The 21,307-nt window shown below is 40.1% G+C and overlaps 1 protein-coding gene across 1 annotated transcript; it reads right to left on the bottom strand.

The window, feature by feature from the left end:
- Positions 1 to 893: 893 nt before the first annotated feature.
- Positions 894 to 1,622, bottom strand: LOC113316079. Its single transcript, XM_026564308.1, has 2 exons — positions 1,568 to 1,622; positions 894 to 1,462 (listed from the first exon to the last, which is right to left on the bottom strand). The coding sequence occupies exons 1-2, from the start codon at positions 1,620 to 1,622 to the stop codon at positions 894 to 896; spliced, it is 624 nt and encodes a 207-aa protein (XP_026420093.1).
- Positions 1,623 to 21,307: the final 19,685 nt, after the last annotated feature.

Below are 21,307 nucleotides of genomic sequence, written 5' to 3'. Positions count from 1 at the left end.
TAAAGTGCATCCTATCGATGGTTTGAAAATTGCATCAACCATCCTTTGGTATATTGCCCCTACGTTCCTTAGTCCGAAAGGCATGCGGGTGTAGCAATAAAGTCCGTGTGGAGTGAAAAATGTGGTGTGTTGTTGATCTTCTTCTGCCAGGGCTATCTGGTTATATCCTGAATAACCATCCATGAATGACAGCTCTTCGTGACCCTCTACTGCTTCTACCAACTGATCGATACTTGGGAGCGGGTAACTATCCTTCGAGCATGCTTTATTAAGATTGGTGAAATCGATGTATATCCTTACTCCGCCGTTCTTCATGGAGACAATGACCATATTTGAGATCCACATAGGGTATCTGATTTCCTTTATGAATCCCGCTTCCATGAGCTTGTTAAGTTCCTTTTCTACGGCTTGATGGTACTCTGGGGCCACTTTGCGCAACCTCTGCCTGAACAGGTTCGTGCCTGGTTTTATCCGAAGCTCGTGCTTTATGATTTTAGGATCGATCCCTGGCATATCTCCTAGTTTCCATGCAAAAATGTCCAAATATTCTTTGAGTAGCTTGATTAATTCTTCTTCTCGGTCCTGATCTAGTAACGTCCCAATTTTTATCATCTTCGGTTCTTCTTCGGTTCCTATATTTACTTCTTTGGTGGGCTCGACCGATGTAAATGTAGGCTTGGGATCGCGTAGGTGAGGAACGTTCTTTAATTGATATTTGGTGGGTTCTCCGCCATCCTTCATCCCTGAAGTGCTAGCTTCGGCATTCATGGCTGTGTTACCCCTTGTCAAGCTTTTTCCAGAGATATCCTCGAGATATTGATTAATTTCTTTCCCCTTAGCTTCTGCTTTATTCTTGCCTCTTCGGGTGTTTCGTTCTTCTTCTCGTTCGATGTTTAGTTGGTTTTTTGGGCCTGGCATTCTCGAGCAGTGACTTGATCTTCTTTGATTGTTATTTCTTCTTTGGGACTTGGGAACCTTAGATATTGGTGGTATGTTGCCGCTACTCCCTTGATTTTATGTACCCATCGCCGTCCAATGATGGCGTTGTAAGACGACGGTGCATCAACTACGCTGAATCTTGTGCTTACTTTCATTGGCCCTGCCTTGACTTCAAGAACGATGTCCCCCAGAGGCTTCATAGCTGCTCCGTTGAATCCGTATATGGTATAGTATGAAGACATCAGTTGTTCGTCATTTAACTTCATCCGCTTGAAGGTATCATAAAATAGTACGTTGACTGAACTTCCTCCATCGATCAAGATCTTCTTTATGTTCCACCCAGAGACGGGTAAAGTGGGTACCAAAGGGTCGTTATGATCTTCCATATCCTCTTCTACATCATCAGCGGAAAATGTTAGCGGCGCGCTCATCCACTCTTCGTACTCATCGACTTCTTTCCCATCGATCTTGTATAACTCACAGTAATACTCAAACAGTTTCCTTAATCTTTTTCCAATCTGCCCTGTTAATGATGGTCCGGTAGGTTCGGAGCAAGAAATGGTGTTAATGGTTCGGTCATTCTCAGGAAAATGGACTTGGTTGTTTCGACGGTCTTTTTCCTATAGACCTGGCTTTTGGACGTACTCCTTGATCTCTCCAGCGTCAATAAGTTTCTGAATCATTATCTTCAAATTCTTGCATTTTTCCTTATGATGCCCGTTGAAGCAGTGGTACTCGCAATAGTCTCTTGACTTCTCAGATCTTGGTGGTTGATTTCCCTTTGACCGTGGTCATTCGAAAATAGTCTTACCTTTAATTTCTCTTAAGATATGGACGTAGCTCGTGTTAAGCTTCGTAAATAATTGATCTTCAAATTTTTGATCGCTGCGCCGGAAGTCTTCTCTTCGTCCTCGCTTATCTTCGTTGAAGTGTTCGGTAGAGTTCGTCCTCTTTGACCCGCTGGCTTGTTCCGCTGAATTTTCTCGATGGGATTTTTACATTTGCGCTCTTGGATTCTCTCGCTAGATTTTTTCCAATATTGCGTGTTTTTCAATGATTAGGGGACATCCCCTTCGGTTGTGGGATTACTCCCGTGAATCTCGAAAATAAAGGGCTCATTCTATCCAAACCCCACTAGTAGCAGTTGATGCTTACTACCGGGCTGGCGTTCCCTATTGCCTTACAAATCTTGTGTCACATGTCTGTATATTCCCTTATGGTTTCCTTTGACCCGACCGCTAGTGAAATAGCTTATCCATACCCGCGTTAACAGTCTTGTTATACATGTAGGTCTCTAAAAACACCTCGGTGAGCCGGCTGTAAGAATCGATTGAGTTAGGAGGTAAGCTGTCGACCATGACAATGCCGATCCCTTCAGACATGAAGGAAAATATCTACAAAAAACTATATCATCTCTTTCCCAACGGGCCATTGTTCGGTTGTAATAACGAAGATGAGCCGCAGGATCGTTAGAGCCATCGTAGCATTCGAATACAGGGATCGGGCACTTTGAGGGGATGATCGCTCTTGCTAAACGTGTTGTTAATGACGTGGTAATGGCTTATCTCATTACTTCCTCCAATCTTCCTCCTCCTTGCTTTGCTTTCAACTGCTTGATTTCTATCATCATTTCGTTATGAAGATTCTATATAGCAAGGAAATGCTCGTCCCATATCGCCGCTCCCCCTGGTCTTCGGGATTCGCTATTGAAGTAATATGAATCTCCTTGTATATAATCGGGATCAGATTGTATGTTCCTTCCTGCAATACGATGGTGCAACGGTTCGGCATTGTTGAGGTTGGCCTCGATCATCCTTCAGTCTCGATTTGGCTCTGGTTCTTTGGAATTTTCCTCATCATGTGGGTTCGCTGCCTCTGCATCAATAGCAATTTTTTATCCTTAAGTTCTTGATTCTCCCCCACGAGTAGCGCCGCAGCGTCTGCGTATGCCATCTGACTCCTCTTCATCTCCTCCAATTCTGCAACCAACTGGATGGATGGGTTTGAACCTTGATTCAGAGTTCCTCCCGGTTGTTGATGGTGGTTTTTAGTTCAGGGTTAAAACCGTAAAACCCTATATTTATGAGCCTTTTTTTTCTGCAAAGAAATGGAGCCATTTAAAGGTGATGAGTGCCTATGCCTCTTTGCTTACATATGTATTGAGCAATTCAGTATACTTATATGAAATTTATTCAGAATAGTGTTAGTTGCAAAAATCCCAGGTATTCTGTAAATTTTATTAATTTCCTGCTTGCATTATTCACTGATGCATGGCTCGCTGAGTATTTTTCCTATGCTATGTTCCCCAGCTGAACTCTTAATATTGACATGACATGACAATTAATGTTCGCTCGCAGCTAAGTAGCATGAATTTCCCGAAGTTTCAGGATTAAGATGTGCATGGAAATACTCAATCAGAAGCACGCAAGTTGCGCTGCCCTCTGAAATAAAAATTAGTGATTTTTGTGTCAATGTGCAAAATTTACCAAAATCGATTGATTTTTTATCAGCTCGTAAAATTCAAAATTTCTAACCTAATTTTATCAATTTGCAAAAACTACATTTTTGTGGTCTGCGCAATATCTCGGTCCCTAATGGTCGAGGCTAAACCTACGCAAACTAGGAGATTGGTCCATCATTGAACTAGTAGGAGAAAAATCCTACCAAAAATTGGAAAACAAGAAATAAAGGGAAACTGCGGCAAATAAAGGAAGCAGCAAAAGGGGGCGCGGCCACGCCGCTTGGCCGGCCGGTTTTCCCTCGTAGGCGTTTCCCATGGCCGACCAGCCACGCGCCCATAATTCTTCCTGCTGGCCATCCCACCGACCAATCAAATCGTTCTAAATGCACAACCTACACTTTTAATTAAAGGTGAAAGTTGGCTGGTCGACACACTTAATTCCTAAGGAAATCAAATATAGGCCGCCCATGTTAGTTTTAAAACGATCACGGCCGCACGATTTGGCCGGCTGATTTATCAAGCTTAGCCGCCTCCTGACACGACTGGACAAGCTCCGTAGTACACAACGGCGAGCCCAATCATACCTCAGCCAATCAGAGCCTTCCCATCTTGCAAGCAAATCCTCAAACCGATCGCTCAAAGTAGGTTGGCTGCGCGCTTAAAAAACCTAATTTATGTTAACGACAACACATTACTGTCGCAAAACGATGTCGGCCGTCCAACTTGGGTAGCCAAATCGACCGGACCAGATCCGAATTTAGGTAGCCAATGAGGTGTCATTGTAATCATCGGACGCCCCCTCCTATAGGAACCGATCAGCCCATCCTAAACCCGCTCGAATAGCTCCTGACAGCTGCTCAAAGTAGGCTAGTCACGCTGCCTACAAGGGTCTTAAATAAATTCAACGACAGCCAATAACTGCCACAAATCATCTCAGCCACCCAACTTGGCCAGCCAAATTGAGATCTAATTCTGGGAGACCAATAAGGTGTCGTAGTGATCACCGACTGCCCCTCTTCCATGAGGGACAATCGAATCTCCCTTGAACTGCCCGAGCGGCCCCTGGCAGCTGCTCAAAGATGGTTTGTTGCGCTTCTTTTATGACATTAAGTTCTGCGACCAACCAAGACACGCTCTATATAAGGATGATTCATTAGCATCGATTATTTTGAGATGCTTGCTTAAAAGCGATGCTTTATATGCATCGATTACGAACAATATTTTATAAATATCGATTCCATAAATAACTTAATTATTTAACCTAATATCATTACATGTTATTTCTTGCGGCAAGTCTCACAACTTGACTTGTAACGTATGACCTCCCGCCGCCTAGCTTGCGCGTGATTGGTCGAAATAATTAGGTCTTGCAAGAAAGACCCACTCTGCAACTTGCTACATATTGTTTTCTACAAAATACTCAAGACACTAAATATGTCCCAAACTGGGGGATGTTCATCAGGGTATTGGTCTGGCGGTTTGCAGCGTGCGGCGTGCAACACGCCCATTACGAGAAAGTGTCAGTAAAGGAGAACAGTTAGTGATAGTAGAGAAGTGGTGGGAATAAAACCAACCAGTCTTCCCATCATAATATGGACGTGGTTTTCATTATTCTACATGATCCCCACTTCTCCATCACTCAACTACTTCCACTTCCTATGAGATCAGGGTGCGTTCAACTCTGACTTGTATAAATAGGTTTTCAACCTATTTCAACCAACAACAGTGTTATTAACACAAGTATCTAGAAAACACCAAGAACTTATAGCTTACATTCCGCAAGCAAGTTCCACATTCTGATACAAGTCACTAAACAATCACACCTTCATAATTCATCATTCTGATCTCAACACCTTCTTCGCTTTCCTCCCTAAGATCAACCCTTCTCCTTCAATTTGTGACCGAAGTAAGACTGGAACGACAATTTCTTGGTTTTGGCCAGAATTGTACAGATTGATCTCTCGAATATAAAGTACTCTTGTACAATACATTTGTTTAGGGTTTAGATTTGTTTACCGGCGGCACAGTGGGGGATTATTCTCTTGGTTGCAAAAAATCATTTCCCAATTTCATTTTCGATTTTCTCAATTTCAAAATGGTGGATCTTAGGTCTGGATCAGTAACCAATCCTGATGTTACTGGCTCTGACAATACTCCTAGCGCCACCATTCCTGCCGCTGACAACAATGTACTACCCATCGGCGCTATCAATGGATCCCATGGTGTTACATCTTCTACAAAAAATATCGTTGGCACTGGTAACACCTCCTTGGGTGTTAAGCCTCCTGTCACTAGATCCAGGGCCTCTGCTTCCCTTCCCAATGTTTCTTCGAGCGTGACACCTCCAATCACCACCAGAGCTGCTACTACTTATTCGTTGGGGCGAGAGGCTGGAGGATCCCTAGGAAGCCAACCTCCCATTACCATTGTCGATTTAATGGAGAGACAAGAAGTCCTTGCTAAAGCTCAAACATACATGGCTACAACTCAGAAAGAAGTGCTCATTTTCCTCAAGACACTAACAGAGCGGCTACCACAGAGCCACGTCAGCCTCAAGTGGATCAGACAAGGAACGCTTTCATAAATCTTGGCGCAATCACCTCGACCGGGCTGCCTTTATAGATGAAGAGGCTCGCGTTGCTCCTGAACGTCCATCAGAAAGGAATCAACAATCCAATTTTAACACACGTGAGGATCTGGAACGACTTCTCCAAAATCGAGGCAGAAAAAACCTGACGGTCATGCATCAACATCAACCTACTTATCTTCCTGATGTGCAAAGAGTTCCTCTCCCGAGAGAATATTCTTCTCCTCAATTTTCCTTTTATGACGGTACTAGTAACGCTCGTGAACACATCTCTTGTTTTCTGGAATCGTTAGGAGAGTATGAATACAATCATGTCCTTCGCCTGAAAGAGTTCTTAAAATCACTTACTGGGAGAGCATACACCTGGTACAACAACATTGCACCAAACATCATAGCCAATTGGTGTGAAATGGTTACTTCCTTCTACAAGAAATATTTTTTCGTGTCTGAGCAAATCACTCTGTCAGACTTGGGAAGAATGTGTCAGCGAAACAATGAGCATCCAAATTATTATGTCAAGAGATTCAGAATTCATGCATTGGATTGTCACGATCCAAATATGACCGAGCAACAGTTGGTGGAGTTCGTTCTATAATGAACAAATTGAAACAATCAAATGACCGGAAATAGTAACTCTAATTCGAAAATCAACCTGAGAACTTAAGTTCTTAAATAACAATAATTATCTCCTTACAAAAAGGCCGCTTCTAACACATTAATAGGCTAAGCCCTAATAAGCAAGGAGTAATCCCAACTCGACACGTGTCTGGATCCTAGCGGCTAGAATAAAGATAAGGTAGTAATTATAAGGGCACCCAACATTAAGTTAAGTACACCCTTCTTACAAGGTAACCACATGACACTGTCTACCCCTTCAAATTGTCCTTGTCCTCAAGGACAAAAGCAGGAAAGTGATCTTGAATTGTAGCAGTATCCTCCCATGTAGCTTCTGCAGCAGCGGCATTGGACTAGTGAATGAGAGCTTGCTGAATAGTGTGATCTCCTCTTTTAATAGTTCTGTAGTCCAAAAATAAAATAGGAGTGATGATGACTTGGCCTGCATGGTCCACTAGTGGTAGTGTGGGAGATGGAACATGAGCAGAACCAATCTTCAGTTTGAGCTGGGAGACATGAAAAACAGGATGCATTCTAGCTTGTGGTGGGAGTTGCAGTTTATAAGCTGAGTTACCAACTTTGGAAAGAATGGGAAAGGGGCCATAGTACTTAGCTGATAGTTTGAAATTCTTCCTCAAGAAAACATATGCTTGTATGAAGGGTTGGAGCTTGAGGTAGACCATGTCACCCACTGTAAAGGATCTTTCAGTTCTTTTCTGATCTGCAAAGAACTTCATTCTAGCTTGAGCAGTAGACAGGGATTCCTTGAGTATGTCAAGCATCGCATTCCTGTGAGTAAGATACTCCTCAACTATAGCTACATAAGTAGTGACAGTAGTTGGGAAAGCTAAGTGTAGTGCATCATAACCATTCAATGCCTTGAAAGGAGACATTTTAATACTAGTATGATAACTAGTATTGTACCACCACTCAGCAAGTGCCAGCCAGCTGAACAATTTCTTAGGTTGAAATCCAGTCATGCACCTCAAATAGTTTTCTAAGCATGCATTAACTCTCTCTGTCTGACCATCAGTCTGAGGATGATATGCAGTACTAAGTTTGAGGCTGGTCCCTAGGTGATAAAAAAGATCTTGCCAGAAATTACTTGTGAAGACCTTGTCCCCTGTCAGAGGTGATGGAGGAGGGTAAACCATGCAACTTGAAAATGTGATGTAAGAAAGCTTTAGCTACAGTAACTGCAGTATAAGGGTGTTGAAGTCCAATGAAATGACTGTATTTTGTTAACCTATCAACCACCACTAAGATAACATCTTTGTGCTCACTCTTGGGAAGGCCCTCAATGAAATCCATGGAGATATGTTGCCAGGCTTGATCAGGGATAGGAAGTGGCTGTAGAAGACCAGCAAGGAAAGTGTTTTCATGCTTATTCCTCTGACAAACATCACAAGAGGTTACCATAGAGATGATGTCTTGCTACATCTTTGGCCAATAAAAATGAAGTTTGGCTCTGTTATAAGTTGCTTGAATACCAGAATGGCCACCAATGGCTGAGGAATGTAATGAAGATAATATGGAAGACCTTACATTGTTACCAGTGCCAATATATAGTCTGTATTTATACCTGAGAATCTCTTGTTGGTATGAAAAATTTGGTGTTGCAGAAGGAGAAACGTGCAGTTGAGAAATCAACTGTTGAGCTTTTGGATCATTTTCATAGCTATTGGCAATGTCCTGCATCCAAACAGGCTTGGAAAGAGTGATAGCTTGTAAGGAATTAGTAGGGTGTGGTCTCCTTGACAAGGCATCAACAACTTTATTGTCAACCCCCTTTTGTATTGGATGTCATAATTAAAGCCCAATAACTTCATCAGCCACTTTTGTTGCAACCCTGTAGTAATCTTTTGTTCTAAGAAGAACTTGATGCTTTCATGATCAGTCTTGATTGTGAAATGATGCCCTTGTAGGTAGTACCTCCATTTTTTGACAGCTGATCCTACTGCCATTAATTCTTTCTCATAAGTGGATAATCCCATAGCTTTAGGGCCCAATGGCTTGCTGTGGAAAGCAATGGGTCTACCCTCGTGCATTAAAGCAACACCAATGCCAGTATCACAAGCATCTGTTTCCAAGATGAACTTTTTTGAAAAATATGGAAGTGCTAAGACAGGAGTAGTAGTCATTGCCAGTTTGAGTTGATTGAAAGCATTAGTGGCAGTTGCAGACCATACAAAAGCATTTTTCTTCAACAATTCAGTTAAGGGCTTGCTGATAGTTCCATAGCCTTTAACAAAATTTCTGTAGTAGCCAGTGAGACCCAGAAATCCTCTCAGCTCCTTGATGGTTTTAGGAATTGGACAAGAAGTCATACAATGTATCTTGGAAGGATCATCCACAACCCCTTGAGCTGTGATGATGTGGCCCAAATACTCCAGTTCAGTTTGGGCAAAGTAGCACTTTGAGAGTTTGGCATGTAGCTGATGTTGTTTCAACACAGAAAGAACTTGTTGACGGTGTTCAAGGTGAGTTGCCATGTCAAGGCTATAAACAAGAATGTCATCAAAGAAGACAAAAACAAATTTTCTCAAAAAGGGTTTGAAGATATCATTCATTAGGGATTGAAAGGTGGCAGAGGCACTGGTGAGGCCAAATGGCATGACCAAAAATTCATAATGGCCTAAATGAGATCTAAAAGCTGTTTTTGGTATATCAGGTGGAAAAAGTCTGATATGGTGGTACCCTGACCTGAGATCAATCTTTGTGAAGACTTCCGCACCATGTATCTCATCCAAAAGTTCATCAATTATAGGAATGGGGAACTTATCCTTAATGGTGATATCATTTAATCTTCTATAGTCAACACAAAATCTCCAGCAGTTGTCCTTTTTCTTAACCAATAAAATGGGAGAGGCAAATGAACTGTGGCTTGGCTGAATGATTCCTTGATGTAACATGTCTTGGATCAAGTCCTCAATAACAGATTTTTGAACATAAGGGCACTTGTAAGGCCTTTGGTTAACTGGAGTGGAATTGGGTTTGAGAGGAATTGTGTGGTCAAGACTCCTATGAGGTGGAAGTGTTGAAGGTTCTTCAAAAACATCTTGAAAGTCTTGCAATAAAGTTGTAACTTCAGGTGGAGGTGGTGAGGGAGAGGGTACATCAGAAATGGAGGATAACTGTGCACAAAGTCCATGTGGATTTTTTTGAAAGAACTTATGGACCTCCTTGTTACTGATGGGCTTAAGTAGTGGAGCATTAGAAATGCCAGTAAGAGTAATTTCAGTGTCCTGATATATGAAGGAGACTGTCAAAGTAGTAAAATTGAAGAGCACATTACCCATAAGTCTGAGCCAGTCAACACCCATAATTATATCACAGCCACCCAAAGGTAGTAACCTCAAATCTGCAGAGAATGAATGACCCTGCATGAACCAGTTTAATGACTTGCAAATGCCTGAACTGACTGTTTTTTCACCATTAGCCACAGTGACAGCCATCTGAGAAGTAGGTTGTACATTGCAGTTTGATTTCTGAGCCAAAGAAGAGTCAATAAAGCTGTGGGTACTACCAGTGTCTATGAGAATAAAAATAGAATGTTTGTTAAGCATATCAAGTATTCTAATTGTTTCACTAGAGTGAGTACCAGTAAGGACATGTAGAGAAATCTAAATATCATTGTCCACTGGAGAGGCAGGCTCTTCTTCCTGTGAAATATCCTCTTATGTGGATGATTCATCAACTCCTTCCTCTGCAACTATCCAAAAAAGTTGTTGTTTCTTACAGACATGACCCTGTCTATACACCTCATCACAATTATAGCAAAGTCCTTGAGCTTTTCTGATTTTGAGTTTTTCAGGGGTAAGTCTTTTAATGGGAGGGTGGTGGGGCTTGTCTTAGGAATAAGAGGTGGAAGTGGTGGTTTGGGAATTGAAGGAGGGATGGATAAGGGCTTTGGTGGAAAACTAGACTGGTAATTCTGCTTACCCATGAAAAAAGAGTTGGAGAAAAATTTTGGTGTGGGTTTTGAATGTTTTTGTTGGTTAAGTAAGGATTGTTCCTGCAATCTTGCTAGAGCAAAAGCTCTCATGATGGTAGTGGGGTTGAACATTAAGACATTATGTTTGATTTCCTCCTTAAGATCTCCAATGAAACTCATCACATAATAGCTTTCAGGAAATTCAGGGTGTATGATCATCATTAAAGATCTAGCAACCTCAAACTCATCCAAAAAACTCATCTACTGTAGTTGTGTGAGCTAATTTATTAAACATACCCATGATGTTGTCATTAGATGGGTTTTCAAAACGAAAATATGCATGTTCTGCTAATTCAAACCTACACAAGATAGATCTATGAGTTTGTAAATTAGAAATCCACCTCTCAGCTTTGCCATCCATGTGCATCGCTGCCATCTGCACTTTCTGAGTCTCCTCTCTGATATTGTGAAGGAGAAAAAATCTTTCACACTTTTGAATCCACCCTTTAGGATTAGTACCATCGAATCTAGGAAAGTCTAGCTTAGGAAATCGATTGTAATTGATGAAACTTTGATTCTCAGTGAGTTGATTAACAGCTGGTACAGTACTTCCCTCCGCTGGTACAACAAACGATTCCCCTTGATTACTATCTTTGTTATTTAGATTCTGTAATTGCAGAAGAATTTGATTCAGCTGTTCCTTCATGTCCAACACATCTTGATTAGTTTTATCAATCTGGGTTTGTTGTTTCTTCTGAGTATCCTGTAAATCCTTATTATTTTGAGCTCCTTGTCCTCCCATGGTGACAGGATCGTACGTCTCTGATGCCAATTGTTCTATAACGAACAAATTGAAACAATCAAATGACCGGAAATAGTAACTCTGATTCAAAAATCAGCCTGAGAACTTAAGTTCTTGAATAAGAATAATTATCTCCTTACAAAACGGCCGTTTCTAACACATTAATAGGCTAAGCCCTAATAAGCAAGGAGTAATCCCAACTCGACGCGTGTCTGGATCCTAGCAGATAGAATAAAGATAAGGTAGTAATTATAAGGGCACCCAACATTAAGTTAAGTACACCCTTCTTACAAGGTAACCACATGACAGAGTTATGCATTAACCGCATGGTACCCGTTTATCGCGCTTTACTAGAGAACCTGCGCTTCCAAACATTCTCTGAACTCCATGAAGCTACTAAGCGGTCGGCTACAACAGGGCCAGCCTTGATGGAAAGAACCAACCCGCCAGGAATGAAGATGCACATGAGACTCAAGGAAACATACGTCTCATCAATAAACAATACAACACTCAACCCTCTATAAGCGTGGTGGGTGAAGGAGGAAAGAGAAAAGCTCCAGCTGTGGAACAACAACCCAAACGTGTGGCACCAGCGCAGCAGACAGCTCAACCCCGGAAGGCTGCGACCAAGACGCATGCACAACAACAAGAAACTGGAGAGGTTGTTCCAAAATTCGCGTTTCCAATTGAAGAGGTAATTGAACTCTTAGAATCATGGATTCAAGATGCTGCCATCAAGTTACCTCCTCTCAGACGTCCACCAACTGAAAAAGAAATGGCAGATCCCAAATATTGTCGTTACCATAGGTTTGTCAATCACCCAACCAGTGACTACGAAAAATTGAAGCGCATCTTCAAAGAAAAGGTGGATGCTGTTAGAGCATTGCTCGGTCGAACTTGCATGCGTTTCTATCTCAAGAATGTTTGTCAATGTTAGTGATCAAAACTATAAGTCATGATTTCCAGCCTATTTATAGATATCTCGGACTAGGATATAAATAGTGTAGTTGAGATTAGATCTCTTGGCGTTCATCTATTGAAGACGAAGAACTACTAAGGGGAGCTTGTGGAACTTCTTCGACAAAAGGTATGTGGAGACTTGAACTCATCTATCACTTGGAAAGTCTATTTATACTATCTCCTATATTGAGACATAAGTCGTGTTACGATATAGTTTTCTCTATACACATTTGAGATTCGATCTGAGTATATGTCGCTTACATATTTCTCGAAATATGTGTTGGTAAGTGTTGTAGCAAAAGTGTTTCTGCAACAATCCTAGAGATTCGTGTGTGAAGATGAAATTTAAGACGTTAGATAACTCAACAGTATTCCTCGTGATACACTCTAGGTATATGAAGAGGTTCTGCTACTTGTTGAATCTGCTCCTTATCTTCAATAAATTTTGATAGGTGAAAGTGGGAGGGTACCTGCAAAAGACACTCCGATGCCTCAATGATTAAGAGCTCTAAGTAGGTTTTATAGAGAGAGAAGGATTAGAAATGTGTACTTTTACGGTCGATATTCCACCTCTATTTATAGGTTTTGGAAGAATCGTATCCAACCCAGTTTTCGTCTAGATACATTTTGGTTATGTATCTGGACAAAATGCACTCCAGGTTCATCCTGGTCAAAACCAATTTCCTTATTTTTAGGATTTACAACCTCCAGGTTATACCTGGTCTTCTTCTGTTTTTCCTCCTTTGTCTGAGGATCTGTAACCTCCAGGGTTTGAATATACTTGTTATTTAACCAATGCCTCCTTTTTCTGGGGATCAACAGCCTCCAGGTTTTGAATGTACCTGGTCTTTAACTGATCCCTCCTTTTTCTGGGGGCCAGTAACCTCCATGTTTAAATATGTACCTGGTGTTTTGTTGTAGAAGGATAATTGTTGAATGGGCTATAATCATCCTTCCATATTTTATTAACCATGGCAAAATGCTAGGTAGAATTATTGGGCTGAGGCACTTGAGCCCATATATAGACTATATGGTACAAACATCGCCCCCTCTTAATCCTCAAATTGTTGATGGGTTAAGAAAAAAGTCCCTTTGGTCAACAACTCCGACATTTTACTCAGACGCCCCCAAGCTACTAGCTGAAGTTACATGGTAGTCTGCTTGCTAACAAGGTTGCACTTGGTGCTGGTGTTGTGGGATGATTTTTCTGAGTTTAATATGAAGGAATCTTGATGATTGTACTTGCTGATGAAACAAGTATTTTTGTAGCATTACGATAAGGTATTTTCTTTGTAATGTGGCAAGGCTACTGCATCGAATGGTAAAACATGTCGGCACATCTCTTTGAAAATATATGACTCTTTTGGATCAACAACTGGTGTTGGTCTCGTTTTTGAGACAAGAGTTCGTGGTTGCATTAGCGCAAGACTTGGTGAGATTTTGTGCTTGCGATGAGAGCAATATTTATTAAGTATCCACTTGTGATGTGAGGTAGTAGATGCCTGCATGATGGAAGGTTTTCTGCCCGTATTGTGTTTGCGATATAGTTTCACTGTTTGGAAAAAGCTAGCATATTTCTTCTGAGAAGTATATATCCTTGTGCTTGCATTGGTATAATGCTTTATGAATATACTCCAGCTGATGTTCCAGTGATGATGATAATGCTGCTATGTTATCAACGCCTTTTAAATGGTTGTAAAATATCACGACTACTCATTCATTAAGAGATTTATAAGTGATGTTCTTCAATGCTTCTTTAAGTAATGCTCCACTATACCCATTAAAGGAAGCATGAGTTAAATATGAAACTTATTCATTTGAGATCTTTCTATTATATAGCTGACTTTTTATTTTTATCGCCTCGCACTTTTCCTCCATTCCCAACAAAGCCTCTTCATGCAAACATTTTTTTTTCCTCTTTCGCTCTAGCTCCAACAAAGCTTCTTTATGAATATTTTTTATTTCGACTCCATCAAAGCTTCTTCGCCAATTTTTTGATTTTTTTTGATTTTTTTTTGTTTTTTTTTTGTTTTTTTCCTTTTGCTCCCTTTCCAATTAAGCTTCCTTTCACAAATGTATATTTTTTTTCTAGCTGCCGCTCTAGCAAAGTTTCTTCATTGATATTACTTTTTCATTTTTTTTAACTCCATCAAAGCTTCTTCGGAAATTTATTTGATTTTTTTTTCTTCTTTTGCTCCCGCACCAATAAAGATTCCTTTTGCAAATGTCTATTTTTTTTATCTCCCGTTCTAACAACGTTTTTTCATGCATATTTTTTTCAACTCCATCAAAGTTTGTTTTTTTTTTTTTTACGTATCTCTAACTTCCGATCCAACAAAACTTCTTTAGAAAATGTTTTTCTTTTAGTCGTATAACGAACTCTCATTTCCTGAGAATGGGGTTCCATTGCCCATGGAACAATGTCCTTGCTATTCTTGAGCTTGCGCTAAACATATTTAGGTTTAGTTTGCTCGTAAATTTGCGCAAGTATTGACTAAGACCGTGCAAGGAATATTTTTCTAAATATTTCCTCTAATCAAAGCCAAGTTTGTTTGGTTCTCACTGCCCTGAGATGGGGTCCCATTGCCCATGGAACAAGGTCCTTACTATTCTTGAGCCTGCGCTAAACCGGTTTAGCTTGCTCACGAATTCACGTAAGTATTGACTAAGACCGTGCAAGGAGTATTTTTTATTCCTCTAATCAAAGCCAAGTTGAGATCGGTGCTAGCAACGCGAGTGTTATTGTTTAACATCTTTGACTAGTATGCCTGAATTTTGTGATCGATCCTAGATATGCGAGAGTTATTGCTAAACAACTTTGTATAGTATCTAGGTGTGTGGATTATGCATTTGTTTATGAATTGTGCATTTGTATATGAATTGTGCATTTGTTGTATGACTAGGAAATGCGAATAATATAAGCAAATTGAGAAATCGTTTAGGCTTACCTTATGAGGCGCGAATGGGTCAAACATCGAAAAAATGCATCCCGAAGTCAATTGTCAACTATTGATTCAAGTTGCTGGAGTTCCAAGTTTTGGGTTTCATTTTTCTACTGCTCGCTTAATAAAACTTCCCTCCTACTAGCTTATCTACCAGGTACAGTGCTTCCCCAGATGCCCCCAGTTGTCCGACTATTGTGAGTAAAATTTGCAATGGTGTGTAAGTCAAACTGTTTTAAACTCGTGCAAGTTTGAACTTGGAACGATCCAAAAGAACAGATCGTCGTTTGGATTGCGAGCTGGACCACTAGTTGGATCAACGAGGAATGTTGGGTCCATGAGTTGCATCGTTGGGGAAGTCTTGAGTTAGATTGATTGACCAAGGGAGCATCTAGGAAATCTCGGTTACGGGGCGACCAAGTAACGCGAAAATTGGCATAATGATATGTTGGTGATGCTTTTCGCTGATTGTGTACGAGTATACAACTTGAGCGATGAATATTTGTGATGCTAGGTTAAAAGATAATGAATATTTTGATTGTATTGCAACTGACACCGATAGTTGATGTTCATGTCACTAGGCGTGTCATTGTTGACAACCGCGATCCTCACAAGTGTGTGATGCATGCATGTATTTTTTTTTAATGCGTAACAACAAGATTGCATCTGTGGCGGAATACATCGAAAATTATTCCCATGTAAGCCATCTGAGGTGATTGGCTCCTATCTGCAGGCGACAAGGAGGAACAACAATTTTTGTTTTGTGTTGCTTTTGCCTTCTCTAGTTTTTGCTTGTTTGAGCGTTGGTTTTTGACGTAATTCTCCTTTCGCTTTCGTTCGTCGAGGTACTCATTTCGCTTTTACTCGCTGAGGTATTCCTCCCGTTCTTGCTTATTTATTGTCGTTGGGTAGATCTTGATTGTCATTCTGATTCCTCAACGATGTGATGGCTTTCATAGCGGTCATTCGGTCGTCGATCTTCCCTTGCGACATTATCTGATTCAATGCCTTTCCTTTCATACGATCTTCGTCTCCTATCGTGACCACTCCGCACATGTTGTTCCCTCCAACCCTCATGTGAAAGTCGTGCATGCCGAGGTGGAACGATACTTTCAGAGTATTAGGTAATACCCATTTGCAGTCTCTTATCCACTAAGGTCTCCAGTAGTATGTTTGACTTTTTTCCTTCTCTAACTCTTGCAATATTTCGAGCAGACCCATATTTGTGGGTGTTACTCTGGTTCTCCCTACTTGCACAATACGCGAGGCTAAATGAAAGCCTCTATTTTCAAGGGAGTTTGGACGCGATTTTAACATATTTTTTTGATGCTGATCTAAATATATTTCGTTCAGATTAGCATCTCTACTTAAAAGAGGGGTTGCAATACGTACCCCGCGATTTCTTTTACTTATCCCGTGGGTATAAGTTCATGTAGAATGACGTCCCGATATTGTCGTGTTTGGTGAAGTTTCAACTTCTTCTCGGAGTGGGTGATCAACATTGTTCTGAATTCTTCTTACTCTTGCATCTGCATAAATGTTCCATCACTCCGACTTGCTTGTGATGTAGCTCTGGATCTTGATTTTTTTGATGATTCCTTCTCTGCCCCACGATGGGAGCCAGAAGATGTTGTAGAAAAAGTTTTTCTGCAACAATCCTCGAGATTCGTGTGTAAAGATGAAATTTAAGCCGTTAGATAACTCCACAATATTCCTCGTGATACACTCTAGGTAGATGAAGAGGTTCTGCTACTTGTTGAATCTGCTCCTTATCTTCAATAAATGTTGATAGGTGAAAGTGGGAGGGTACCTGCAAAAGACACTCTGATGCCTCAATGAGCAAGATCTCTAAGCAGGTTTTATGGAGAGAGAAGGATTAAAAATGTGTAACTTTACGGTTGATATTCCACCTCTATTTATAGGTTTTGGAAGAATTGTATCCAACCCAGTTTTCTTCTAGATACATTTTGGTTATGTATCTGGACAAAATGCACTCCAGGTTCATCCTGGTCAAAACCAATTTCCTTATTTTTAGGATCTACATCCTCCAGGTTATACCTGGTCTTCTTCTGTTTTTCCCCCTTTGTCTGAGGATCTGTAACCTCCAGGGTTTGAATATATATATATATATTTTATAGGCTAAATACGGACCCAGGCCCCTACCCAAATCCATCTAGTTGGACTAGCCCCATTGCTAGACCCAACCCCGCCAAAACCCCTCTATACAACTAATTTAAATACAAACCTCTACTACGGTGGGGATCGAACCCCTGACTTCCTCCTTACTGGAGTTGATAGGATACCACTGAGCTATGCTCTTGGACTCCATGGTTTGAATATACTCGGTATTTAACCAATCCCTCCTTTTTCTGGGGATCATCAACCTCCGGATTTTGAATGTACCTGGTCTTTAACTGATCCCTCCTTTTTCTGGGGGCCAGTAACCTCCATGTTTGAATATGTACCTGGTGTTTTATTGTAGAAGGATAATTGTTTACTGGGATATAATCATCCTTCCATATTTTATTACCCAATGGCCCAATACTAGGTATAATTATTGGGCTGAGGCACTTGATCCCATATACAGACTATATGGTACAAACAGTAAGCTTTCGCTTCGACCAAGTTCATCCTATATCAAGAGAAAATTTCCGAGTAACATCTTACATGGTTTGTGTGATAGAATCATTTGATGTAGGCTTGGAATGGTTCGATAATGATTATTTCAATATCTTGAAAATTGTTTTGATGCTAATAGTGTGTGAAAACGGCTGTTGTCATTATAGAAGAATGTTTCAATGATTGAAATAAAGAGTTGAGAATGTAACCATCTTTGGATATAAGCATACATAGTGAGTTCGCACTTTAGTGTATAGATCCATAAACCGGGAACCAAGAGTATGCATATGTGTGTATACAAAACTGGTGAAGGAGACAAGATAAGTATACGTACCCGTACGCATACTGGCAGAAGTTTTCGAACCAAAAATATCTGCTGAGTATGGGAATTACAAACTCCTAAACTAGTCACCTTAAGTATGCGTACCCGTACGCATACTGGCGGAAGTTTTTGAATCGAAAATTTATTCTGAGTTTGGAAACTTAACAAACTCAAAAATCCGGTTGCGTAAGTACGCATACTTAAGCTGGTTACTTTGTCAAATCGGTCAGTTCATGGACTTAAACATTTAAATCATAAGGAATGCAATCTTTGCAAACCGCGGCTATAATGTTCATGATTGATTCAAGTGAATCAAACCGATTTGGTTTCGATTGTGTTTTCTATACCATTGAATAACTCTTTAACTAGTTTAATTTGAGTCATTTGAACTAGTTATAGTTAAGATGAATAAGGTTGATATGAGAGTAATCATATGGCTAACCTCGGTTAACTATTTGTGACCAACCTGGTATACACGTTTAGGTACGATTACATAAACCTAAATGAGGGTACATTTCATTTGTGTGTAACAAGCTAAGTTCGATCTAATGGTTGAAAGATATTAGGTTGGTTGAATCAGGTTTTTCATCTAATGGTTAATATTGAATGCTTTGTTACCAAGGTAATTTGGATTGCAAACCCTGATTTGAAAAATATATAAAGGAGAACTCTAGCAACTGGGAAACCTAATCCCCACACCTCCTGTGTGTTACTAGTTGCATAACTAGAGTCGATTCTCCTTTAACCATAGGTTTCTTCTCGAGACCCTGTAGGTTAACGACTTGAAGACTTCATTGGGATTGTGAAGCAAGACCCAAGTATTATCTTTGTAGTTGCGTGATCTGATCTTGTTGTTTCTATCGTGTTGAGTGCAATTAAAATAATTGGCTCGAGATTTCTCCGATAGGAAAGATATAAAAGTAATCACAAACAAACTTCGTCTCATCGTTTGTGATTCCACAATAACTTGTTTTGCTAGTCGATTAAGTTTATTGTGATGTGATTGATAATTCTAGGTTGTTCTTCGGAAATATAAGTCCGGGTTATCAATTGGTTCCTGTTCACCTTGATTTATCAAAAGACGGAACAAAAACTCTGGGGTATTTCTGTGGGAGACAGATTTATTCAATCCTATAGACTTTTCTGCGTGAGACAGAATTGTCTATCAAGTCTTCGACTTTGGGTCGTAGCATCTCTTAGTTGTGGGTGAGATCAGCTAAGGGAATAAAGTGTGTAGTATCCTGCTGGGATCAGAGACGTAAGTAGCGCAACTGTACCTTGAATCATTGTGAGATTGATTAGGGTTCAAATACAGTCCAGTCTGAAGTTAATTGGTAGTAGGCTAGTGTTTGTAGCGGCTTAATACAATGCGGTGTTCAATCTGGACTAGGTCCCGGGTTTTTTCTAAATTTGTGGTTTCCTCGTTAACAAAATTCTGGTGTCTGTGTTATTTTTTTTCCGCATTATATTTTGTTATAGAATTGAAATATCACCGGTTGTGCGTTAATATCAATCAATTAGAATATGCAACCTTTGGTTATTGATTTACATTGATTGACACTTGAACATAGGTCTTTGGTACCGTTCAAGTAATTCCTCTTATATTCAATCGGGCTCGCAGATTTCTATTTGCTGATTGCAGATTGAATTAAGAGTCAGAGATATTAAACTCTTTGATATACTTTATTCTAGATTGAGTATGACTGTCTAGTTGGTTCTCTAGAAAGTGTATTGGAGTAAGTCCTCTCATATTGCCTAACGAATTGTTGGGTGTGGTTGTTAGACCCCCGCATTTTCAATTGGTATCAGAGCATGCAAACACATTAAAGACCTAATAAGTCTGTGTTTGTAGCGATCTGATGATGGACAATATCATCTCTAAACACGCATCACCAGTTCAGGAAACTTGGCTAAAGATCCTGATACTCTTGAGAAATCAGTTACATCTTCTTCATCATCTAAACCGACTCTTAACTGGGAATCTCGTCTTGATGAACAATTAGATGATCTCTCTGATGGGAGTGATTTAGAAGAAGGATAACATGTTGAAGAAGAAGTGTCACAGTACATCCTTCTCTTTGATCGTCTTCTAAAGAAAAAGAAGTCAACATCCTGCTTAGCTGAATTTCTAACTCCTCTCTGCGTTGAAAATAGAAAATTGAGAAAACTCTTTAAGGGTTATGATATCCTTTTCCAAGCTACTCTTAAAGATATTTTTTTTGGTAAATAGCTACTCTTAAAGATCGTAATGAAGATATATGTTCAAAAATGTCTGAATGTGATGATCTTCGTCGGAATGTCGTTGTGTTGAAATAAATTCTTGCAGAAATCGATGCAATGTATGTCTCTCAACAAGAATGTTTCAACGTCAGAGAAAAGGCTTTTCTCACACGGGAAAAACAATTGGAGACTGATCTTAGTACGGCTCTTAAAAGGATCAAGGAATTAGAAGAGAATTTGAAAAAAATTCAATTCTAGCTCTACAAAACTATCTTCTATGCTTGGAGATTGCAAAGAACATCGTGATACACGTGGTCTGGGATATAAAGGTATAGAAGCTCCAGGTACAGGTAAGATAAGTTTTGTTAAACCAAAAAATCCTTCTACTACCTTAGATGTATCTGATAGTAAAGTTCGTGAGCCTACAAGAATGACTCAGTTGAAGAAAAATAAAAACGCTCCTGTCAACTGCTATTATTGCAGAAAGAAAGGTCATGTTGAAAGAAGATGTCAACTTCGTATACGTAATGAAAAAATTCAAAACATTCTTATTTGGATGTTGAAAGAAGTCGTTAAACCTGTTCCTCAGTGTCCAGTTAAAAACTTATTCCACAATCATGAAAAAGGCTGCATAGAGGCTTTTTCTGATGATGACCACAACATTTCTTCTACTTACAACTGTAAAAGGAACAATGTTGTGTGGATGACTGATAATTCTGAAAGACCTGTAAGAAGAAAAAGGTGCCGAAGAAAGAAAAATTCTTCAAACTTCTCTCTTTCCCTCAATAATGATCTTGCTGGTATTCCTGATTACATTCACATCAATAATCGTGTCTCGGAACTCAAGACCAGTATCAACGGTCTCAAGCGCAAGATCAAGAAGGCAAGGAAAACAACTGATCCAGG

This window comes from Papaver somniferum, chromosome 10, assembly GCF_003573695.1.
Source record: "Papaver somniferum cultivar HN1 chromosome 10, ASM357369v1, whole genome shotgun sequence".
NCBI classification, from domain to species: domain Eukaryota; kingdom Viridiplantae; phylum Streptophyta; class Magnoliopsida; order Ranunculales; family Papaveraceae; genus Papaver; species Papaver somniferum.
The sequence above is the reverse complement of the archived record's forward strand: the minus strand, read 5'-3'. Positions and strand labels throughout refer to the sequence as shown.

Coding starts and splice junctions, on each gene's coding strand:
- LOC113316079 (XM_026564308.1), bottom strand. CDS start 1,622: ATGATTCAGAAACTTATTGACGCTGGAGAGATCAAGGAGTACGTCCAA. Junction 1,463..1,567: donor GGAGTACGTCCAAAAGCCAG/GTCTATAGGAAA, acceptor CATCATTAACAG/GGCAGATTGGAAAAAGATTA.